A 26,049-nucleotide genomic window follows, 5' to 3' on the forward strand; every position below is an offset into this window, starting at 1 on the left:
TCCTGTGAGAGAATTGAGAAGTATACCTGGAAAGTGTTGAATAAATATCTGCGTATGTTTTGAATAAATATTTGTACTGAATCCGAGTTATGCAAAGCAAACTGGAAGTCAACCAACAGGTTTGGTCAGCCCTTTGTGCTTTGTTCCACCAAAGATTAGAGTTGGGAAATCCAATCCATCGATTGCTTTGCTCTCAGTGGGTCTGGTACTCATTTTCCAGTTTACTGAATGTGACGACCTTTCTGTTCTATAGAGGTCAGTGTGATTCATGTAACTTTCCACAGCTCAAGAAGAGAAACTGGCGCGTGCAAACTTGGCAAATGTTACATTATTCTAACCGAAACTGAAACAAAAATAGAGTCCAGAGAAAACATCTGAGACATTTTATTAAAAGCATGAGGGGACATATTCATGTCCTCAAATGGAACATAAATACAAAATATATTTATATGTACAAATTATGGCAGAGACAAATAGAAGCGTACCAGGTTCTTTCTAAAAATGTTAATTCACAAAAAAACATGAAAAGACAGTATTAAATTTTTCTCCCAAATGTGTTGTTTTTATCAAAGATAGATGAATCAAACATAACTGCTGTGAACTTGGTACATGATCCATGGTACATGCTTCAGAACATCTCGAAGGTTCAGAAACTTTGAGGTACAAAAATGAGGTATGAACTAACAAGCCCATGGGTTAGATCAAATTGTTTTTGTACAGTACCATTAAACAGATGCTCTGTACAGCAAAATGTTTCAAACTTGGACCTTTCATAGCATCAAATGGATCAAAATGTACAGTGGGCTCTACCTGATTTTGATCACACACCAACAGAAATGATTAGCAAAAATCTCCCCACTTATGCTTAAAGTTAGCAAAACATTCCCTTTGAGAAGGAAGTCGTCAGAGTCTACAAACCTACAAATATTCACGAGTGGGAACAGACTTTACTCTGTATTTCACAGAGGTAATACAAAGTTTTGACCACAGGGAGGCAGCACATCTTAGTTTAGACTCTTCAAAATATGACACATCCATCTCATCCATCAGCCTCTATTTCTATGTTAAGACATAATAATAATAATAATAATAATAATAATAATAATAATAATAATAATAATAATAATAATAATAATAATAATAATGGCAGTAAGCAGCAGTCTGTTATCAGATGTTGAGAACATTATGGGCAGCGGACAGCATTACTTCTAAAGCTAAGCAGAAAACACTAATTGGAGCTTGAATAATCACCCAACGCTAATCTTCCAACCAATAAAAGAAGCAGCTATTTGCGCAGTAACCATGGTTACTACATAGGGATGCATTCTTTTATAAATGCACACTTGTCAATTTAAATTATTCATATTATTTTGTCTAAGTCAGAAAAAATGAATCAGTGGAAAAGTTTAAACTGATCAAAGCAGTTTGTTTAACACTGGATGGACATCCCGAATACTGTTACTGCACAAATAACATAGTTTCTCCATGAACAGTGAGAACCACAACATTTTAACGATAACGGCAGCATTGATCATTACGGACCTGAAAACAGCTGGTTTAGACATTATCATTCATGTTTTTATAAAACTGGTTCAGATTTCAGTGCAAATCTGTCATTTCAACTCTGTTTTTATCATCAAATCTTTGTGATTTCTACGACTCATGCTGTAGGTCGTCCATGTTACGTGCTTTGTGCTTCTACAAAACACGTCTGACACCAGGAAATACAATCTTGAGTCTAAAAAATGCTGAATAAGGCATTAGATTGAGTACATGCTTCGTGTTTGTCGTCATCCTTTTCCCCAAAACCTATTTTCTTCTTCTCCCTCACCCCCGCACTTCAATTCTGCTTGTTTTCCTGTTATATTTACACACATTTAGAACATAACACATCGAGCAACATTTGACAGGGCACCACCTATTGCACATGAAATTTGTCTTGTTATTAAAAATCTTGTTAGTTCACCCTTCAGTGCTGTCTTTAAATGTTGGCTCGCACGCTACTTTCACTTCTTCCATTTTGTTTTCTTTGACATGAAGTTGTGCGGCATTCTCCACCAAGTCCTAGCTGGAGAACCCACCAGGTGGCTCTGAATCGGGGGATTCAGGGTCGTCCTGGTCATCGGACGGCAGCTGGACACGCTGTTCGTCCATACGCTTGGCCTGCACCCTCTGGATCAGGCTGAAGAAGTCCTCGTCAGGAACTGTGGGGGCGTGGGGGCCTGCCTCTGGTGGGGAGCACCGCTGATCATCAATCCTGGAGGACTACAATCAGAGAGATACATGAATTCAGGCAAAACACCACAGAATCGATGTTTGATATTTGCTGTATTCCCTATACAACAATCCCCAAAGTCCATCAGACATATGTAATATGTCATATGTAAAACGTGGCTTCACCTGGCACTTAATAAGCATGTTGAAGAAGTCATCACTGGGTTCTTGATGATCTCCCTCGCCCACCAGGTGTCCCAGATTGTTATGGGTTATCCTCAGGCCTGGAAGGTTACCAACATTGACCCGCTGGTCGTCAAGACGGCGGCTCTGAGAGCTGGCAATCAAATCAAACAGCTCCTCAGTTTGGGGGGAAGTGGTAATTGAAGGATCTAGGAGAAGAGAGAAGATCCCAGTCAGATCAAATATGTCTGATGTTCTCATGTTAAGGGGTTCTTCAAAGGAGCAATTTGTAAAAAAAAAAAGAAAAAAAAGAAAGAAAAAGCCAGAATTTGAAGGATGTTACGCAGTGAACAAGGCTCAGCTCAACCAGACTGAGGCCAGTGAAGACTGCTGGATACCAGACAGGGGTGGAACACAGCCTCTGAGACGGTCAGATACCAGTAAGAAAACACAGGATACAGTAAGGAGGTGATTTACACCAATTCCTATCAGGAATGTGACTCCGTGGATGAGAAGTAAACTGATTCTCTTTATGTTGAGTTTGAGTCAATTGTGTTTTAGAATTAATGGTGCAAGTTAGTATAGTTCCAAAAAGGAGAAAAAGTTTAATTCAGAAGGCACACTTTTGTAGAGTTTTTTGTTTAGTTAAGAACATTTGTGTAAAACCATATCGTTCTGAATGTTCTGGATGTGCACGCTTTTTCTCAACCAACCTATCATCTCGTTCAGGGATGGCATGGAGTTTGCAGCACCTTCTCCATTGTCTCCGTTCTGTGGCTCATCAAGATGGCAGCGCTGGTCATCCATGCGGCTGCTCTGGAACTTGCTGAGGAGGTCGAAGAAGCAGTCTTCATCGGAGGGATCACGGCCCAGCTTCTGAAAGAAAATGTCAGCAGAAACACTTTTTTCAGCACAAATAGAGAAAGACGGAACCACTTTTCTCTTCAGTTCCTTTCATTTTGAAGACACTGAATCAAGATTCTGTTCCATCTTCAGATAAACAAATGTTCTCTATTAATAATATGAATATTGCAGGAGGAGTTCGGCCCGTTTACGATCAAATCTTTCTGAAAGGCTGAGACATGATACTTTGGCGAAGTGTTTCAAGAAAATGTTGTTCACCTTTTTACTTGACTACCTGATTAAGTTGACCTTTTCCTTGATCCAAGAAATATGATGTGCAGATGCATTATTAAACTTGATGCCAGTATGAGTTGGACGAGAATATTCACGGATGGACTAATCTGATTAAGCCACAAGGGATGGTCATCCTGTGGAGATTACCTCGGCCTAAATACTGAAGGTGGTACAATATCATGAAATGTCATTTAAAAATAAACAACCCATTTGTATTGAAGTAATATAGCCCGCATAGTGGTTGCCTGTAAAATCAGATGGAAATGAAACGTCTCTTTGGGCTGTTTTTGTTATATTTTAGGTTCATTTAGTTTCTTGACCTAAACAGACAAAATACAGAAGTACTTTTAAAATGTTATTTGTTGGTTTGAGTGGTGGATTGTTACACATGAGTGGTCCTCGGTTTTAAACTCAGTTGGCAGAGACGGAAATAAGCTTATAGCTCCAATCAATGATCAGCCAATCAATTATTCAATCACTGATTGACTGAATGCTTTTTATGTCCTCTGACAGATTGCTGTTTGTTTTGAGAACAATAAAAGGTGCTCTCTCAGAGTCACAGTCCAGTTAATGTGTTTATGCTTTGCAAGTGAAATTAATAATTAATGCTTGATAAATGTTTTAGCTACAAATAACACTGAGCAAGCAAAAGCATTTGTTTGACCAGTGCTGCCGAACCAAACTGCAATGTAACGAAAGTCAGGTCAATCAACTATGAGATAAACGCAAAAACAGTATCATAAAAAAAGAAACTTTCATCTGTAATGTGCAACAGACAAAACTGTATTTCCTCTGACTTATCCAATAGATTTCACAGGCTCTACTTAGAAATGTCTGGGCTCTGGTCCAAGAAGGTTAGTAAGATATCTGAATAATTCTGCAGAGAAAAAAGCCGGAACCCCCTCATATCTGGAACATGAACTGCTGTGACTTTTACTCACTAAACCAGATTAATAATTAAAACTGGAACAGGATCTTGATCACCTTTTGATTTGAGCTTTAAAAACTGGGAAAATCAAGAGTTTAGTCTTTTAAAGTCATACATCTCAAAGCAGAGAGTTAAAGCCTCCATAATATGGGCTGCGCCCAAATTTACTGTAATTAACTTATTGATTCAATAGTTACCATAATTTACAAGACATACATATTAAATTAGATTCCTTTACTAAACTAACGATGGACTAGGACTCATTTTGATGACGAGACATCTCAGACTACAAGGAACAACAATAACTACAATGTAAAAGCAATCTTCGATGCCTTAACTTCGACAACCTCTCCCACAGAAAGCAAATGTGAGATGAGGTAAAAGTAAGCGTCACAAATTGTCTGATAGTTTCGCAATCATACATTCATTTCATTCACACATTTTTGACTATACTAACAAACTACCCCCAATAACAATGCCCCAATCAACACCCACGAAATAAAAAAAAATTCTAACCAATGCCAAACTATGATACCTTCAACTCCAACCAGTGGATGGTGTTTGAATCACTTTCCCTTACAGCAAGATGTGAAGTAGGTCAGCGTGAGCGGACACCTGATTTCACTCAGCTCTATGCTGGGAATCTTCACTATCACAACTTTTGTTTTTTGAAAATCAAAATGCGCTTCAGACTAAACACAACTTTTTCACGAAAGATCATAAACAATTCTCAACTTACTCCCAATCGACTCCCTGAGAGACTGAGTGAGACATACATGCGTACATGGAGTGAAATCACACACAGAAAAGTCAAAAATCTAAAAGAAAAACAAAGTAAACAACCTTTCGCATTTGTCTCCATTCTGCTGTTATTCAAACTGTGAAACGTAAATCAAACATCTTACCAGCAGCACTTCTTCTTTGTCCACTATCTATTCCACTCTCTCTCTCTCTCATATGTCTCTCTGAGCTCTCTCGCTCTGTCCACACGCCTGGCTCACACCTCCTCCTCCTCCTCCCCTCCTTTCACCCATTGCTTTACATCACTCTCTCACCCCTGCTGCACTCCCTCCCTCTAATTTCCTCTCCTCTTGTATCCCTCTATTCCAGCCGTCTTTGAATCTCTACCATCCACTCCCTCTTCCTCCTCCTCTCCCTCTCTTTCCCTCTCTCTGTCTCACTCCCTCTCTCTCTCTGCGGCTCTCCTGCAGGCCATTTTTGTCCCGCTCGCCCACTGTGGGAAAACAACTCATTATGGGAAGCGGGGGGGGGTTGACCCTGTGGGGAGGGTAGCAGTTCTGTGATCAAGGTCACATTATCAGCAGAGAGGGAGGGAGGGCTGGGAGGGGGACAGAGAGGGGGGAGAGGAGAACAGGCTTGGAAAGATGGGTGCAGGGGTACAGTTATGAGTAAATTGTGTGCCAACAGTGGCGGGCAGCAGAGATCAGCTACCTTCAAATGACAAGAACGCCACATGCCAACGCTCAAAACTCACATTACTAAGCTTCATTTTTGCGAAAATTCCCATTATGAAAAAACCTGTCCATGTTAGTGTAATTTACTACGGTAATTGGCCGTGACTTAAAGCGGTTTCTGTCCTCTGTCCTTGGCCTCGTGTCCTCTGAGCGGATCTCCTCACTTCCCTCTCTCTATTGTCCAATTAATCAAGTAGGCCAAAGGGACAGAACAAGGGAGAGAGAAGAGCACATGATGATGATGAGAGGGGAAAGAAAAGAGGGAGACGAGAGAGTGAGAGGTGGGGAAATTAAGTTGTGTGTGTGCGTGTGTGTCTGTGTCTGTGTGAACGAGAGAGAAATGGGAGTGAGTTTGTGAATGGAGGAGGATAAAAGACCAAAGTAGTTCTTCCTGGATTATATCAACATTGTGCATTCTAACTTCATGTTTTACATATGAGGGCTTAATTACAGATGAAGAGCAAGGTAAAATGAGTTAAACCTACAACTGCTTGTAACTGTAAATTTAAGCTACAAAAAACAGTGAGTTAGTGGACCAGAATGTTTCATCAACTATATGCTGTGTGCCATTACAGTCCCAGGACAGTTCAGTCAATACTCATATACATGCAACCAAGAACTAACCTACAGCAGATTGATTTTTTTCTGTTTGCATTGCATTGATGTTGCTGTTGACTAATAAGATGTTCGTAGGTTGTTGAGTTTATCTGGGTCATGAGGAATAACAAAGCCAGAAAGTGAACTTCATCCTGATAGGTAATCTAATAATGTGATGGCATGACATCTTTCTTTTTGATTTCTAGCTTTGAGAAAGAGTGGCCCGAGTTCTCAGAGACACATGTGTCTTTAAAAGAATGGCGGACTTAACAGAGGGTACGCCTCAATGTCATGAGAATTACCAACATTAAGCTCAAGATGCTATTTCCAGGCCCTTGTGATGAACTATCATCACGTTGCCCAGTAATTTTCACTTTTTTCGAACATGTCAGCTTGCTTATTACAACAATTATCATCGTCACAGAGAAACAGCATGATTGGGTGCCGCGGGGACACAGGGTTTTAGGGATACAACAGCTGCAAAACGGATTAAAGATCTAGTTCATGGCAAATGGAGCACTGTTGGTATTTAATGAGAAGACACCTTTTACACTGTATCTGACTCCTTACATCATACTATATCACCTCTTGGGAAATTAAGGGAAAATGTTCCCATTTTATTCTCTCTAATTTATCTCATTTTCTCTTTAAAGCAGAAGCCCTGAAGACATCTAAGACATGGGGGGGTGGTGAAAAGACAATAATGGAAAGTAGTTAAGTGAATTCAGCAGTCAGCAGTTCAGGGCCCCCTCGATGCGTTCTCTGAGAGGAATTACAGCCCTCTTTTCTCAGGTGGGCTCTCGGTGTTCAGTTCATTACTTACACAATGTAGTGTGACGTATCCTCCACGCCTCAAACCTTAGTGATCACAGTGCTTTTTCATCCTTAAGTCAGCCTACTTCACCTGCCACAGTTAGCTTTACATATTTGTTCACAGTATTTAGTGTTTGTGTTTTGTTTACAGCTCACTTTCGCAAGACAGGGCGCATCAATCCCTTTTGCTTCTCGAAGCACTGCGTGTAAATAAGAGCCACAGCAATGTCACATTAGCTAAGCAGAGGTGGCTATCAAAATGATCAGAAATACTGTTTACATCAACAAACAGGAAATACAAGATGTACAACGATTAACTTTTAAAGTGAAGTAACTAACTCAGCTATTACTTAGAATGGACTCTACATTAGCTTCGTCTCCAACTCAATAATCACATTGTAGGCTTCATCATCCTTTACTTTTCACAGTTAATGTTGTATTTTTCTCAAAGTATTTACCATTCATCTGACTGGCTCAACTCGCTAGTGAAGTGATTATCAAAACAATTCAGCATGTTAAAAACACTACAAACACAAGCAAATAGTACATAGGACTAACAATATGTAAAGCTAACTTTGTCAGGTTAAATCAAGTAAAAAGCACCGTTATCACTAAAGTTTGAGGAGTTGGATTACTGTGGGGATGACAGGAAGTAAACAGACGTGCAGTTTGTGAAACAGATGTATGTTACACTATAGAATTTCATAACAGGCTAATAAATGAATGAAATATTAAGGCCTCTGCTAAGAACGGATGTTTCCAAGAATCTTTAAAGGAATAGTTCTGTAAGGTAAAGATGAAGCTACCACGAGCCAGTTAACTTATCTTAGCATAAAGACTGGAAAAAGGCAGGGAACAGCTCGCCTGACTCTGTCCAGAGTTAAGCTCAGAACTGGCACCACATGGGGAATGTAACTGGGTCAGAGCAGCAAGCTAATAAGAAAATAAGGTGACAGCTACTCACTGGCACTGGAGGCGGGACTTGCACAGTGATGTCATCGGTGTCTACCGGAGAGTCCAACCACGGCCTTTCATCTGATGACTGACTGTCAGAGTAGCCTTTTCTTTTGCCTGGCTGTGATTGCTGACTCTTGGATCTTCTGGGTATACTTTCCAATTCTTGGTTCTCACCGTTCTGCAGTAAAAGAACACACTGTTAGAGCGGGATTGATAACTCTTTGGGGAGAGATGTGTGAATCACCTTTACAGACACATTTCTCTCTGGCGTGTTGTACTGACATGCGAGAGAGAGAAATCACCTTATCTGAAGAGTACTTCCACAGCTCCACACTGTCCATGCTGTTTCTCTTGGTGAATTTAGGTCTTGCGCCTATGGAAAAAAATAAGCAAGTCAATGAACTTTATAGGTGTACAATCTCTCAAATCAAGCATGGAAGGTGTTCTTTTCTTTTCCCTGCAGCTGCCTGTCATGTCAGCATCAGTCCCATGATGCCTGGTGTGGATATGTGGTGTAGGCAGACAACCAAGCAAACAATCTGAATAAGAGTCTGTTTACCAACTTTGCAGCAGAGAGAGAAATGTAGGACATGGGTGTGAGTTTCTGCCCAGAGGAGGGTTCATGAACGCAAACATCACACTAAGGTCAGGCTGACCGTACAGGGCTGCATAAATGTTTCAAATACTGCTAAACTCTTAGGTACAAAACATATCTTATGATATAATGATGATGTCGAAACCAGACAAGCTATCTTCCTCAGACTGGGATAAAGGACGAAAATCTTCACCTTTCCCAAAATATATTCACTCCCTTTGCTTTCTCTCACATTTAGCCTCAGTTCAGACACAACACAGACAGTCGGTCTGCAATGTTTGTCTCACCTGAAGCTACTTTTACATTTTAAAAAAGCCACCTTGTGTACATATGAAGTTATTTCAGTTAGCTCACTCAAGCCCACATGTGTTATTTATGTCAATCATTGAAGTTGAAAGAGCAGAATCTACAAACTATTCAAATACAGAAAGTCTGGTAGTTTGTTTTTTCTTCTCTAGACTAATAACTGCTGTTTAAAGGTGACTAATAAATGATTTGTGATTTACCAAACCCTTCACACACGTTTCTACTTGAAACTCCTGATGCAAAGAGTCTCACTGAGCTCCAGGGTTTCTGTGAGATGAGAGGGCAAGTACAGTTCCAAGACAGCTGCCCCTAACCGCGGTTTGCAGAGTGCAGACTGCAGACAGACAGGTCTCTGTTTTACATTCAAATACAAATACAAGCACGCAAACAGAGTTGGACCTTTTCATCTGCCGCACCCTTTCCCTTGCCAGGACTAAAGGAAACGGAGTGACTTCTTTACACAAGGACAAAGAAACCGTGTTATATGAGTGCGGGGTGGAGAAGACAACAGTGGCCTCAAGTGAACTGAAGCCCTCGGTTCACTGAGTTGCTATTTCAATCCACTGTCAGTGAAGGCACCACAACATTCTTTTGTTTGTGTGTTTGTCAACGCAAACCTTTGGTTGTATATCAATTTAGACATTCTTAGATATGTGGAATCTACAGGAGAATAAATCATAAGAGATGCCAACATGAATGTCCTTACAGAATGTACAATAGACACCAGATTAAAGTCTAACTTCATTTTTACTTCATGTAGGACACTGAACTTGTACAATGGTTTAGCAGACTGTATATTTTACACCTGAATAGCCAGTAGACCTGACTAACAGATTTAATTAATATCCACTTACCATCAAAGCTCTTCTGTTAAAAGCTCTTCACAATATGCAATAAAAGCTCTTCAGCAACACTGAAGGACAAAGAGCCACACACCTCACATTATCATATTATCTAAACAGCTATGATTGGTGGGCACTGTAATGTTTTAATGATACAGTAATAGGAGAGGCTTCCAGTGTTATTGCATTACCAACATTCAGTAGAGGCTATATGATAAACATAGAGTAAATGAATGGCTCACTTACTTAGATGCTCTGACTCTGTGTATTTGAATGCATACGTTTGTTTAAAGGAATAGTTCAACATTTTGGGAACTACAATTACTTTCTTTTTTGCCATGAGTCAGATGAGGGGACCAATACCACAGCCAGCCAGCTTAGCTTAGCATAAAGACTGGAAACACGAGGAAACCACTTACATGGCACTTTGGGAAGTCTGCCTACCATCCCACATTATAATTTTTTTCCTTAGACGGCTTTGCCTAGTTCAGCCTTACTGCACTATGAGTGTCTAGCACTCATTATTCTGCCAGTCGGCTTTCAATCTTGACTTCAAACCCCTCAATGGCCAACTAAAACTTTATAGTAGTCACCACTACTTTTATATACACGTACATTTATTTATAGAAAGCTTTCTCGCAGAAAATCTTTAGGGGACATATTAAAAAGATATAGGTGGATGAATGGTTGACAAAAGTACTCTCACCTGGAACTCTCACCTCCCGTGTTAATCAAAATGTTTACTTATCACAGTTTGTATAAGTTAAAGGAAAGAAAAAGACATAGCTAGGTTTAAGAAAGATTTGAAAGGTTTGGATTCAGACCATAGAGAGAGTAAATCTCCTGGTCAGGCTTGCGTAGAGGCAGCAATTACCATACAATCTAAGTTAAGTTAAGCAAGACTAAGCAAAACTTTCTTTGTAGAAAAAACAGAATACCAGACCCTATTAGCTCACCAATGAACACATTATATCTCTTATGAAAGCGTGATAAGTTCTTTTCATGTCACCTTGCATCTCAAACTCCGAACTGGAGGGTGACAGGTCGCTCTCATTCACCCCCAGAGCCTCCATCAGCTGCTCCACATTCATTCTGGCCGTCAGTTCCCCATTTCTGTCTCCAATCTGAGGAAGAAATGAGAGGCAACGACAGAATAATAAACAGGTCGAGTCGAGATGCATGCAAGAAACGTTTACTTACCAAAGAAAAAAATAAATTTTAATGGAAAATGTCTCACTTCTTTTGAGATGTCCAGGTGCTTTCGGGCGTAGTGGAGAGCTTGTTTGTGGTTCGCCAAAGACACGTATGCATTTCCCAAACTCCAGCAGGCACGGCCTTCACCAACTCTAAGGAAACATAAACATTCAGACAGATGTTAAAAAACGACTCCTTTGCTCATGCATGTTAGCATCAGTTATTGCTCAGGTTCAGTCACCTATCAGTGAGCTCCTGGGCTATATACAGGTGTTTCAGGTGGTAGTCGATGGCCCTCTCATACTGCTGCAAAAGAGTGTAGGTGTTCCCAAGGCTGTAACAGGCCTGAGCCTCCATCACCTGGTCCCTCAGCTGCCGGGAGAGTTGCAAGGTTTTCCTTTAGGAAAAGAAACAGAGGGGTAAAATGAGAGAAGGAAACACTGAGGATGTGGCGCAGATATAGGGTCACTTCACCTTCCGTCCACTAGATGTCAGGCTCCACTATTTCCTCACCTGTAGTACTCTGTGGCGGTGTTGAACTGGCCCAAGAATATCAGGGCATTGCCCAGGTTACTGTAGGCTCGTCGTTCTGCTGCTTTGTCCCCAAATTCTTTGGCTATGGATAATCGCTGTGAAAGACAAAGCAGAAAGGTCAAGTCAAATTAAATCAACACGATCTGCCTCTTTAGCAGCTAAACTGCTTAAAATGTTAATTTCTCATTTACTTTGCCCTATCATGCACAAGCAGAGGCAATTACAACAGTTCAAGTCGCACACTCCGTTGGACACATGATTCTGTGAAAAGGTGTGCTGCTGCAGCAGCGGTGCATCGAATCAGCTCCTCTGATTAACTTTAAAAGCAGCGTGGGCCCGACATGGCACACTGATAGATTTGTAATGGGAAGGAGAGGAGAGACCTGCTTCTCCCGCAAAGAGACAAGTTGTTGACAATGGGAAGTGACAGGACACATGGTGAGACAGAGCCTGAATCCCTGCTTGCCAGTGATTCACCAATAAACCAATTTCCTCCATTTTTTTCTGTGAGGGACCATCAGTCTCTGCACGCTGTGTAATGGTGGATCGGGAATTAACTGAACAACTTGTGTTGTTTGTGTTAAATCAGACTGTAATTATAGAAAGAAAACAACACTTTCAACTGGCTGTTCATTGCTAGTTTCCATGTAAAGTTCTAGCCAGACTCAAGTCTGCGCAAGGCGAACAAGCTGGGATATTTTTTCCAACAAGAAGAAAATACTTGTAGCCTGTTTCTTCACTGAAATAAAGTCCAATATAGCCTTAAGGCTGCTATAAGCTAAAAGCTCAAGTCAGGCATTTTGTGGTAAGTACTTGTTTGCTTCTGGGCTGCACATAGCGAGAGGCTGAACAAGATAACACATAGCATGACCACACAGCTTGTTTTAATGTGCAAGTTAATGGTTTGGACGAGGCAAACCAAACATACTGTACAAGAAAGGGGGGATGTGTTTAGATTTATGTTAATTATTTTTGAGACCTGACCTAAATAAGGGGAGATTGAAGAATACTCCCATAGCTCTACTCCCATCAACTGCATTCCAGTGCAATATCACAGCAAGCCACAAAATCACGATGCAGCGAACATAGTGAGTCACCTTGTGTTAGAAGCACAGTTCAGTCAGAATGTCAATGTTCTGCTCAAGCCACAACTACAATGCTGATAACTTTTATCTAGTGCTAGTGCTGGTATATGACGTAGGTACATATGAGTTTCTCACCTGACGGTGAAACTTGATTGCTTCAACAAAGTTTCCCAGCAGATAGTGGGTGTTGCCCAGGTTCCCATAGGCCCTCCCCTGAGCAGCTCGGTCACCTAGTTCTTTGACCAAACACAAGTTCATCCTGCAGAGACAAGAACACACCAACTTCATTGCAGTATGTAAATTATAAGTTTGTTTGGCTGATAATCAGTAAATCTAAAATTCAAGTAAATGTTATAATCTGTATGACTGAACTGTGAATGAACGGTGCTCTTTTAACTCCAAAAAAGAGAAGTTTAACACTTTGAGTAATGACTGAGATTTTGTTTCCCTGTTGTATATGTTCGTCAACAAGACATACTCATAAAAGCCGGTAGCCCTTTGCAGTGTGTCTCTGACATCAGGAGGCAGGTCCCCTGGTTCCTGGGTGCAGCCCCATAACTGCTGTTTTCCCTTCGCATGAAACACGTTCCCTATGTTATACAGTGCTCTGGCCTCTCCAACCTACAACCAAACAACAGGGAGAAACGGCAAAGACAGGTTAAACAGGAAGGGAAAAGGGAAAGGAGGAAGGAAAATACCGTAAGATCTTTCTGCAGAGATCGATTGATTGTTATTCTGTGGATTTAGATTTTTCCCGACAAGGACCAAGTGTATGGGTGCATTTTGGCAACAGATGCTCCAGAAACATGCTCAAGTATTTGTTATAATAACAATATATTTAACTCAAGCAACGGCTTACATGATGCACAGCAGGTTCCCACATATTATTGACTCAACTCCCTCAAATTCAACAACACTGAGAATGTGAAAACTGGCAGGATTTACAGAAGCTCACTTTTCTAATTTCTTTCCTCACACAAAGTGTATACTGTAAAATCAAGCATGTTCACAGAGTAATGTCTTCTTTTACCTATTTTCAATTACTTGATTTTTTTCTCCAAAAATTCACTGACTTTGAAAGATTTCAAGCCCATGTTGGAACTATTAAACATTCAGCATATAAATGACTCAAAAATGATAGTCTATGGAGCAAATAAAGAATGTGTGCAGTAAACTTCAGAATGTAATGTAGCTTTCAAATGTTAAGGGAGATACTATAAATCAACATGTTTGTTACCTTGTCGCCCTGCTCTTGAGAAATATCCAGATGTCTTTGACAGCACACAACAGCCTCATCAAACCGTCCCAACACTTTTAATGTATTACCGAGGTTTCCACTGGCTTTTCCTTCTCCGATTCTGTCTCCTATTGTTCTGAGAAAGCAACAAAAAAACACATTTTTTAATGTTCAGCGGTGGAAGCCCAGACTACAGTTTTTCCATGTTGACGTTGTTTAGTTAAGCGACAGCCATTAAGCTACTCTAACATGATTTAACTGGGAGATGCTGTGTAGTAAATTTTTAATTGGATGCTTACTTCCGAGGAGCAGGTCCCAGTGGCCCTGGTGAGACTGTAATGTAACAAGGTAAATCCCCCCCGGGGCTTTGATCTGTTTCCTGCTGAAGTACCAGCTGCACACACTGCAGGGGGACTGGATTACTCATATAAGCTAAATATCCAGCTGGTGGTGGTGGAGTGGTACTATATGAAAGTCCCCTCACTTTTCTTGGAATTGCCATTGTCTTACTCAGCATCTTCATAATGCAATCCTTGATGCTCTTTATGCATCTGATAAAGTTAATTAAATCTGGATGGTAGCTGGAATCCATCCCATCTTTAAACTAAATAGCAAAATCATTAGCATTTCATTCCTGCTATACAGACCCCTTCTTGTATAAATGAGCTGACTGTAGTGCAATGAATAACTATAATCTGGCTTCAAAGCTTTCTGCATTAACCAAATTATAAACCATTATAAAAACAAAACAAACTGTAATTAAGCTTGGCCAGAGCAGAATCTCTGTCTTTTCATTTGTTGTAAATTACAATATTTCATCTCTTACAGTCATTGATGTATCAAACACTTGAAAATAGTAAATATTTTTTTTCCAGGTATGCAGACTGTCCTCATTTCAGACAGATGATATCACACTCTGTGATTATCGATATAAAGTCTGTTTTTTTAAACACGACAAAAAAATAATTAGAATCTTTAGTTTCCTTAGTATGAAGATGTCACTGTACTCTATTTTGAAATACACTAGAATACTGATGACCGTTTGAGTCAATTTCCTACCATCTAATATCTGACTGGATGGGAATGCATCAATTAAATTCAGAATAACACGGTGGTTAGCAAATTCCATGAGGGGGAATTCCGGTATTTTTTAACTTGGCACATATATTTACATATTCTAGCAGGAAAAAACACAACTTGTAGAGCCACCATATTTTCACAACGTGATGAATTAAGGGTTTATTTCAAACAAACTTGAGTTGGTGATTGTTGGAACATTAGGAGGAGGAACCATGAATGTCTTGGTAAGTTTTATTGTGTTTCTACTGAGTTGTGTTTTCACTAGATAAAATTACTGTTTTCTGTAAAAGGAGACTGGTGGATTTGGGAACAGGTATGTTGTGTCTGTTTCTGGCCTATCTCTACAGAGATCCTTACAGAAATGTTGCTCCAAAACCCAGAATAACAATCTGAACATGTCAGTGGAAAAAAAGGACCAATGGACAACATTTACTATTAAAAAAGGTACAATGCTCACCTGGCCAAAGTAAGGTCATGTTTGTGGTATTCCAGGGCTTTGCCATACTCCTTGAGGTAGAAGTAGGCATTGCCCAGCTGGCTGTAGATGGCACTGAGGGTCTTTAGGTCTTCTGTGCCGACCTGCACAGCTGCCTCAAAAAACGCTGTTCCGCCTTTAAAGTCTCCAGCTTTGCACAGCCGCTCTCCTTCCAAGGCCAACTCCAGGCAGGAGGCCTCCATCCTAAATGGGGCACAGCCAGGTTGACAGATGACAGCATTAATATGAGCACTGTCATACGTAGAACAATACAGAGTAATGTGAGCGCTTATTACGTCTTATCATGGTGAGGAACAAATCCCCAGTATCACCATGACAACTAGGTCTGCGGCCATATCTGTGGACCGTTGCCCTAGCAACTGAGTCTAAAGCGCTAAGATGAGCACCTTGAAAAGGTGTTGCACTTTTTGCTCATTACTGCATCAGCCTGTTGTTTTCAGACTCTGGTTTATAAAGGCATTCAGTTTTCTTGCTTTACTGTTTGACTACATCAAACCATATACCATTTCTGAAGCATCAAGCATATGAGATTATGGTCAATTTTGCATGTTGTGTATAGCAATGCTTTATTTGAAAATATATTCACTTAATGATACTGTTCAGACTCTCTGTGAACATGAGGCAAAAGAGCAATACAATAAAGCTGGTCATTCCTGAAGCATACTAGAGGCAACATGTTTCCAGAAGTAACAATCAAAAGATAAGTCAAGAGGAGTCTTCAGACCACTTCTACAATGCATTGATTGCCATGGAAACTACTGGATCAGGGACACTGACTAAATAAATGTAAAAGGAATATCAATTTGGCATTGATTGACAACTTCATTGTCATTGAAAGAACATCTAATTAAAGTTTAAGATATAAGATGGAACATATTTGAATAATTTAAAAAAGTAACTGTCATGTACACACAAGCTGGTTTTGAAGTGTTTGTGCAACACCTGGTGTTATATAAGAGGTAAAGAGATATGTATCAGAATATTGATGAATCAAGCCGAAAGTGTGTGTGTGTTTATGTGTGCCTGAGTGCGTGGTCTTAAGAGGCACAACAATGCCTCTTCAGAGAGTTGGATCCAGAAAGTACCCACCCCAGATTCATTGTATAATCCAGGATAAACTGAAGACCAGCCCCTTTGGTTGCAGCTCTAAATTCCACATAAGGTACTACAATGTAGAGTTAAGCTTTGGATTATCCTTGAATCTAATCTGTTTTACAAGTGGCACCATTCAAAAGTATAGTTTAAAGAGATGTGTAGCATTTGTAGTTTCAGCTGCAGGTTTAACATAGAAATATACAGTGCTATTTATCTGTTTTAGGCCCCATTACAAAGAAGAACTTTACATCCTGCTCTTCTTGTCACTCCTCTTTCATAAAGTATATCTCGCAATTATTCTCTCTTTACACTTATCAAATTTTTTTTAATCTCCGCGTTCAACTTTTCTTCTTATGGCCACTTTGCAATTAACTAACATACATGATTACGTGAGGGTTACATCATCTCACATACACTCAAACCACTACTTTGATTTCTTGTTTTGTTGGTCATCTGAAATTTGATTATGAACAATAAAGCGGTGAACTCAGAACTTGTCCTATTGTGATATGTAGCCATTTTGAAGCCGTTTTTATGTTAGATTTTCTTTGGGGACATACAGTAAGGGGACAGGGACATGGGTCAGTTAAAAGAGGTTCGGGAACTGGAGCATACACTGGTTCCCTCACCTGAAAGAATCTTCTAGTTAACTTTTCTGAATTCATTTAGAATCAATATGCTCACCAAGGCTGTTTGGTTTTCAAAACCTTGCTTGTTAAGCATAGAACTGACTATAACTGGTCCTTTTATTGTTCTCACAGTACCTGTGTTTTTGCTTGTTTCGTGTTTTGTCCACATACACCTGTAGCTCCAAGTGTAAAGGTTTAAGCATCGATTGAGGTCGGGGTCCGTGGTGGACCAGTCTACACACCGCTCTCTCAGCCCCAGTCAAAGGGCATGGGTCAGACGCCATTTGGTCAAGGGTTGATAAGACTAGTGGTGTCAATGAATTTGAAGAAGTTAGCAACTCTTTACAATGAGACTGTTGTTCATTCAAGCAGCACACTTATCACTAATGATGCAATGCTGAGCATTTGTATAAAATCCGCTGATACAGCTAATTGAAATGAAATTTCCACTTTCAGTCCATTAAATTAAACCATAAGAGTCCACAATGTCAGCAATATTGCAGCAAACCTGGACACAATCCAACTGGAATTTCTACAGAGAGTCCTGGAGCAGCCAAGAAACACATCTGCTTTGCTGGCGATTGTTCCAAAAGATTCATGGTGAAACCTCTACTCACGCGGTCAAACCAGTCAAGAGGGAATTTCAGAAAATTCCATGAAAAAGCTACTGTACTTCCTTGCAAAAACATGTTGATTTAAAAGTATGCAGAGAGCATGTTTCACTAATCCAATTGAACTTATTCAAGAAAGTTGAGATTTCCATTGCTGTCGTGCCATTCAATCCTTACTATCCCCAAAAGAAATGTGTCTTCTCCTTTGATCCTCTTCAACCTGTCCTCAGCTGTGACAGCCAGATCCATTGTTGTCCCTTGCCATTACAAGTCACGATTTAAAAGAGGGAGGGGATGCAATGTAGGGAACATTCTGGGATGGAGCAGGTGCACACTCAGGGACGACAGAACGAGAAGAGTACTTCTAAGCATGACCGCTGCCCCAGTGAAAGCCAGAAAGGAAGGATGTGAAAGAGACAGTTGCTAATCCAAGGACCTGCACCTCCTTGGTAGAAACAAAACAGTGCACTGATTGGCCCAGACTAATCCAACTATCTGCTGACTCTGGCAGAAACATTATTAGGTCAGCAGCCGGGATAAATAAGGTTGTGACTACAGACGTGGCAAAGGACCAATAAGTGTCATGTGAGTGTACGTTTTCAATTATTTTCCCTGAAAAGGAACAAAAGCATGAACAAAATCTCTTAATTCACCTTTATTTATTTGTTATTTGTGTTAGTCTTAATAATAGTGTTATTAAAAAAACTTTTTATATTTTTGATGCTGCCAAAATGCAGGTGACCTATGCTCAATACTGTGCCAGAATGCATCCTGTTTAAACAAACAGAGCACTGAAGCTGCTGCTGCTGTGCCATTGTGCTGCTTATTCAATGCCTCCTTTGAAAGTGGACACGGTATGTGGCCATTAAAATGCCATACATGTATTGAAACAGATTACATTAAGAATTGTTCAGTTCCGTTTAGTGAGCAATATGGAATTGGACGAGCCATAGTTAGAGATAAGAGAAACAACCAAGAATCAGGTCTAACAGCTACAGATGTATCCTGTTTTTTATTTGTGTAACCCACAGTGGACGGTACCAAGTTTAACCATGACCAATTATGTTGTAATGAAAGTTACACTGCATTTAATTTCCATGAAAATTAAAATGTATCTTAAAATGTAATATATTGAATTGAACAGTTTTATATTAAAAGTTCAAATGTATTCAAAATAGAGTAATGGAGCAGTATAGTCCTCCTAGGAGAAGCCACTATGTTGCCTGCTTCTAGACATATCATTGTGTCCGTTAGCTTTGCTGACTTTCTGGGAAAAAGACAAATTTGCTGACCTCCTCACAACAGATGCTGATACAGCAGGCTGAGATCATACCATCCTCTTTGATCCAATAGAAGTGGTTTGACCTTGGGGGTAACTGACCATGGCAGTGTCTACCAGATCGCCTATTTTGTAAAAAAAATGTTCCCCTCTACCTCACAAATAAAAACATTAAAAATAAAAAACTCATAAAACTGCCAGCACTAAAGCAAGTACATTTTAACAATTGACCCATTTTTGGACGAGAATAAACATTCAACCGTTTTAACCCTCATTCAAAATGTTATCTGAGGTGACAGACTGTCTTCATGGCTCATGACAAGTAAATCTAGCTGTTGTTGGAGCAACATATCCAAGGCCTAGGGCAAAACTCCAAACATCTTTTAGGTAAGCTGGCAATAACAGAAGAAAGTCACCACTATGACAAGTGGGAACTGGTTACCACTGTAGATAAGAAGCCTTTAAAAAAAAGGTGCAAGGTCATCTCTTTGGCATTAAACAAGAGGGACTTAAAATAGCTACAGCTACATTTGCAGCTGTGGGGGAAATGTTCCAGCTCCGAAACCCTTCAGTGGGAGAAAAGCCCACAAATGTGGATAATTTCAGTTGCCAGATATGAAAAAGTTGCTAAAGAAGGTTGAAGAAGGTTGTAGAAAGTTGTAGAAAGCGTCAAGGCCACTCTTCAGTGCAAACAGGAAAGTGGATCAGGCACTAATGGCAGTAGCCAGATGATAAAAGGAACTAGGTCAATGCAGTTACAAAGGATTACAGAGGAAATATGTTTATAATAGAGAAATCCTTGATGTAAAAGACATTAAATGACCGTCCCTGCAACTTTAAACTGTGCTGATGCTGCACACATGGGTTTCAGCATGTCCTTGGAAAGCTAACAGACCTACTAGAATGAAAGGAGATGTCATTTTCGTTTGTGTCTTGCAAGAACAGGCAGATATGAACCAATGGCAGGAAATGTCATGGTTAGCAAAGACTATTTCTTGAGCAGTGCCTGATGGAAGGAGTTCAGGACGGAGGAAGTATACCATAAAATAGAAGAGACTGAACTGTTTCCATCTGACAACAAGGTTTCAAGAAGGTGGGATAGAAACCTTGCATCAGTCCAGTCAAAGGTGGATGCACAAGCTTTGCAAGAACATCAGTGAACAAGTGGCTTCTTGGGAGCATGACAGTGATGAGGAAAGACAATGACAAGGAGAAAGCCAATAAGACCAAGGCTACTCCAAGTCTCTTTTTTGATATTTTATCCCCGCTCCTAACTTTGCTTAAATCAAAAAGTCAACCCTCTAGACTAATAAAACTCACTGATGAACAGGCCTTAAGACTACAATAATAAAAATAAAGGTAATCTTTTGATAAAGCAATTGATTTACACATTTATAATACACTCCACAACGTCACACCCATATTGCAGGAATTCTGATGAAGTATGTAAGTGGACTGTCTGGAAGTCTGCAGAAACTCTGCTTGAGGGCCCTTGTGGACTTCCATGAATGCTCCTGCAAAGTCTGGGAGTCTTTCAGAGTAGCAAGTCCAGACTCTCAAGATCCTTTGTTTCAACTGTGGGGACCAAGGAGAGATGAGAAATCTCTGATGAGTGATGTTCAAGGATACACAAGAGCAGCCTTCCCTGAAGACTTCCAATTGAACACGGACATCTCATATATTTTCTTCTATCATTACATGGTTTCCTTGCATCTTCTTAGTGGCAGGGACTAAGAGGCAAGGAAAAGATGCAAGGGAGGGAAACATGGATGCAGACTTGGGATGTGCCCACCTAGCTTAGCTGCAGATGGTGTAAGGCTAGGGGCCTCTGGAAACCAAGACAAAATTGTTTAACCCTGGGTTGTAAAACAGATTGTCGAAAGAGGATGTAGTCTGTAGAATGCATGGCAAATTGTTTAAATAACTTATGATGTTCAGTTACAAAGTGACAGGGTGCCATACATTAACCTTCATCTTGATCAGAGTCAATAAACTAAAAGTCATGAATGAGAGCTATCTTGAGCGTTAAATGAAAGACAAAGCAGGATTAAAAATTAAAAGAGACCAAGAGTGTGCAAAAGACATTTATGGACAAAAAGACAACAACACAAAGACAAAAACAGGATTATTCTCCATGAGAGGATTTTCAAAGTGACTTTCATTCTTGCCATCTTTGTGGTTGGCGTAAGAATGGATCTGAGCAGTACAGTCGGCCATTCTCTTCTCTGATTACCACTCTAATTGGTCTGTTTGGGAGACACTCATCCCATAATAGCCTGCCTGTGGTCTAAGAGAGACAGTCTCCCAGTGCTGTTACCATGGCAGCACAGAGTACAAGTAACATACTGGACAGGTTTCGGGGAGAAAGTTAAGCTATTGTGTGTAAGCTGAACTGTGGCCATGTTTGTTCTTTCAGTGGAGAATAGCATAATGTGAACAATGTACCATTGTCAAATCATGGATCACAATTCATTCATTGTTGATATAAATATGTGAGGATCATGGTATGCTGCCACTGTTATGCTGCAAAGGATGGAGAGAAACTTAAGGTTAGGGTTAAGTAAGTAAGCTCAGGCAAGAGGACAGTAGCCGTATTGAGAAATAAAAGCTTGCTCAGACATAGGACGGGACTTTGTTGCACATTAGGCCTGCTAAACCCAAGCAAAGCACGATAACTGCAGGCTAGATCAGCTGGACTAGGACATGGTCTGGCAGGAAGAGTCAAAGACCACAACCTATGACAGTCTGTCCGTAAACGGTGTTGTGCTGTAACCATTTACACATACTGCAAGTTATAGACGATACTGTAACTCTTCCTCTCTGAGAGACAATAAGATGTAAAAACAAGATTTGGGGCTATGCTGCATGCACTAAAACAGGTCATGTGCATTTCAAGCAGCTTGAAATATTCATGGGGGTGCTCTTAATGTAATGAATAAAGTAATGTGATCAACCTATTCCATCTGATACAACTAGAATTGGGACAATTAACTCATTCATTTTTGGATTGACGGAGACTTCACTTTGAATTTGAAAAAATGTTATGAGCGATTCATCTTTTGAGACATTCTTCAAGCCCAAATTGCCTCAAATTTGGCAGATCAAGCTCCTTAAATGTCAGGATTTTGTGGGTTCCTTGGTCATATATGATTGAAAACTGAGTATCGTTGGGCTTTGGACTGGTGGTTGAATAAAGTAAGTTACAAAAATAAATGACCTTGGGCTGTGGTCAATTTGAACAAATATTGCATATTGTCTGACACCTTATAGACAAAGCCACTGATCATCAGTCATGAGAAATATCATTAGCGGCAGCCGTAATCATTTCACATAATTGGAAATTGGAAATCGGCATTTCTATTACCATTTTCTGACAGCAGGTAAATTATCTATGGGTGCAACTAATGATTTTTTCCCATAGTCAGAGCTTTAAAACTTAACTACAATTCAAAAAGTTATGCCGTATAGACCTGCCACTCTGAATACCTGACTGAAGAAACAGCTCTTCCATTAAGCTCTATGTGAGTAAATATCCAAGTCAGAAGTGCTGCTGTCCACCATCTTGTAAATGTACTAATTCTACTCACATTTGAAATCCTTTAACATTACCAAGTCTAATTTGTTAACATGGCACACACGATGTCTACGTCATTTCACAAAATACACACCATATACCAAAATTTGATACCCCAGATTATCATCAGACATCTTTAGCGTGAGATACCCATAAAGGCAAAAATCGACTTTGGATGTAATTAGTGATATGCAACAAAAAACAGATAATGAGATCTGAAACAAGTAGCCTAGGTTTCGCTGACCTACATTAATTAAAATCAATTTTTTCACAAAAATATGAATGAATCCTCATGCCATACTCAGGGTTCTGTATTACTGTCCCTATTATTCTTGGCCTAGCAAAGACACTCTGTGCTCAGAGTAGTAATCCAGCCATAATTACAGAGTGCAAAGGCTAGTTGTCAGGGAAACCTAAGAGAAACTCTCTAGGAATGTTTTTTCCTCTTGCAGTGCATGTCTCCTGCAGTTAGAACTGAGCGGTCTTTTTCTTTCTTCTGTTGTCTGATTTTCTTGTAAAACATCCTTTTTTTATTTTATGTGATTCAGTTTCTCTTAACCTTGTTGTTTGTGGCAAGATTAATAGGGCAATGACATCCTGTATCATCCTAGGAAACATTGAGAGAAAATAACATATAATTAGAGAAGAATATTGTAATAGTCCTAGTCCTTGTGCTGTACAAAATTGAGAGGTTAGGTCCATTTATGACTTTGCCTTAAAAATGTTTCAATTTAAATAGAATAAATTCTAAGATCCATGATATGATATGATAACACTGAATGTGTAAACAAGGACATTAAAAGAGGAAATCTCCTGCAATGTAAATAGAAGTTTAAGCTTTCAGGGTTGTGTCTATCCATAACCTTCATAAGTCCTTAAAAAATAAAAGCATTTTACAAGATTTTTTTGTTGAAAAAGACCACACATATAACATCCATTTGTGGCCCATCTGTGTTTCGTCATAAACTACAAAAGCATACACAAACAGTCACACACATCTCCAACCCTCATCGCAGAAAAGGTCATGTGTATCTGTTTGTGAAATAGAGGAAACGCAATCAAAGGGTAGACCTGGCCACGTGTGTGCATGTGTTTTTGTTTGATAGGGACATGACAACCTTGCAGCGCTTTATGTCCCCACACAAAGAAAAGGAACAAGCTATTAGCCAACACTATATTACCTTGATTTGACCTCAAACTATTTCTTTGAAAAATGTTACCGTGCAGTCATTTCCTTAAGTGTCTGCGTAATCCGTGGTTGGTATATCTGATTAAGTCTACTTGACTAATTAACAAAGATGTGGGGGGATCCTGATATAATCAGTGTTAAAGTGATTAATAATGTTCAAACGTCATTCGCAAACGTTTCTCCAAAATCTGGTCCGTGTTTTTTAAGATACACCATGATTCGAGGTAGAACAACATTCATTTGTCCAACGGGCCAATCAGAGCAACCATCACCATACATGAATACACAGAGCAGAGACGATTAGTCATTCAATGTCTTTTCAGTCATTTTCTTCCTCTCTCAAATATGAATACACCATAAGAGGCATTATTGGTAACATCTTATAAAAAAACATAATAAATACATTTTAAAATTATTGTTAATAAACTTCAACTAATGGTTCTTTGAATGTTACCAAACAATGAAATGCTTTAAAAATAATTTATGAAGCTATTGATTATTTAAGTTGCAACTGATTTTCTAAACCATATGTTTAATGAATGACTTTTAAACTATTTCATTCTTGGTTAACGGTCAAAAAATATTAACTCAAATGTAATTACCTATAAAATGTACCATTTATTAATGATGGTTACTAAATGTTGCCAATATTTTTTACTTTTTGACATCTCATAAGTGAGATTTAGATGCTTTTACGTGTTAGATGTGACAATAAACTGCTTGTATTTGGCTATGGACTCTTGGTCTAATAAAACTAAGAATATGAACGCATCGTAACGGGGCATTTTTCTATATTTTCTGACAGTGTAAAGACAACAAGTAGCTAGTTGATTCAGTGATTACAATACCGATAATGAAACCCCAGCAAGAAAAGCAATACAAATATTGTACTAATGTTCATATCTACTGTTCTTTTTGTGCGGACAGTTAAAAGTTCAAACTGTTTTATGGCATGCCAACAGCCAAATTGTGCAGACAGTGGTGAGACAGGACAAGAGGCAAGATTTGCAAATGAGTGGGAACATGGTTATCACACACACACACAGACAGACACAGACACACTCACAAACACCATGTATGCAAATCAGGGGGGTTGAACTGTCATCATTTTGACACTGACACTGCTGCATCACGACACCATCACAGTGTGCTTCATCCTGAATCTGAATCTGCACCTGCACCCACCTGTGGCTACGTTTAAAACCCAAAGCCATGTGTGCTGTCAAAGTGTCAGACCTGCGCACACACACACACACAGATTCACTCTATTCCTACAGCATATATATCTTACACACACACACACACACCAAGTGTTTCACATCATCATGAGGCTCCTCTCAGTCTGTACATTCCAGCCACAGCAGCTCGATGACCCCGAGCCAGGAATGAGGGCTTGGAACCGGGGCTCTGTCTGCCACTGTAGCAGGGGTCTGGAGCTTTTTTTTTTTTTTTTTTTTTTAAACAGTGAAAGCTGGCTGGTCAAGTTCCTGACTGCCTGCCTGACTGCCTGGCTCCTCCTTAGTAAGCAAAAGAGCTGAGCTGAGCTGGCAGCCTTTATCATTCCCCCTCGCTTCTGTCTCTACAGCCGCTCCCTCTCGGCTCTTTTCTCCTCAGCCATTCAAGGACAGGCTCTGTTAGACGGTGAACGTACCCCCCACCCCTCTCCTCCACTTCTGGCTCTTTACCTTGAATGCAGCCTCTTGCTGGCCAGGTCCTGGTCCACACCGTTAGCAGCCGACTGAGCCATAGCGCCGCTGCTAATCTGCCTTGCCTCCCCTCTCTCTCGGTTGCTTCCGTCCCGCTACGAGGCCCCTTTCCTCCAGGGGCGGCTACCCTTTTTTCTTCTTCTTCCTCTTCTTCTTGAGCTTCTCTGTCACTTCCCACTCCCCCCTTTTTTTTTCCCTCTCTCGTTCTTTCCTTCTCACCCTCCCCTCCTCCGCCACAGCAATGGCAGCTGGCTTGCTGAGGAAGTGAGGTATTGCGCAAATAAACCATAAAA

The 26,049-nt window shown here is 40.0% G+C and overlaps 1 protein-coding gene across 2 annotated transcripts; it reads right to left on the reverse strand.

Annotated features, from left to right (window-relative positions):
• Positions 1–368: 368 nt before the first annotated feature.
• Positions 369–26,034, reverse strand: gpsm1b (G protein signaling modulator 1b). 2 transcript variants are annotated; one of them, XM_030436016.1, is made up of 14 exons: positions 25,736–26,034; positions 15,635–15,856; positions 14,098–14,233; positions 13,339–13,481; positions 12,996–13,119; positions 11,755–11,870; positions 11,483–11,638; positions 11,285–11,393; positions 11,057–11,171; positions 8,607–8,677; positions 8,312–8,482; positions 3,111–3,270; positions 2,401–2,606; positions 369–2,265 (listed from the first exon to the last, which is right to left on the reverse strand). In XM_030436016.1, exons 1-14 carry the CDS (start codon positions 25,795–25,797, stop codon positions 2,065–2,067), a joined length of 1,992 nt encoding a protein of 663 aa, XP_030291876.1. In that variant the 5' UTR covers positions 25,798–26,034; the 3' UTR covers positions 369–2,064. The 2 variants fall into 2 exon arrangements, with proteins under 2 accessions (XP_030291876.1, XP_030291875.1); XM_030436015.1 differs by having other exon boundaries at positions 3,111–3,273; positions 25,736–26,033.
• Positions 26,035–26,049: the final 15 nt, after the last annotated feature.

The sequence above is a fragment of the Sparus aurata genome, chromosome 12 (assembly GCF_900880675.1).
Source record: "Sparus aurata chromosome 12, fSpaAur1.1, whole genome shotgun sequence".
Classification (NCBI taxonomy): Eukaryota; Metazoa; Chordata; class Actinopteri; order Spariformes; family Sparidae; genus Sparus; species Sparus aurata.

Excerpts from the sequence above, each read along its gene's own strand:
- gpsm1b (XM_030436015.1), bottom strand. The coding sequence starts at position 25,797 with ATGGCTCAGTCGGCTGCTAACGGTGTGGACCAGGACCTGGCCAGCAAG. Across the intron at positions 11,394-11,482 it reads GCCCAGGAGCTCACTGATAG|AGTTGGTGAAGGCCGTGCCT; the intron begins GTGACTGAACCT and ends ATGTTTCCTTAG. Across the intron at positions 8,678-11,056 it reads TTCGGAGTTTGAGATGCAAG|GCGCAAGACCTAAATTCACC; the intron begins GTGACATGAAAA and ends TTTTTTCCATAG.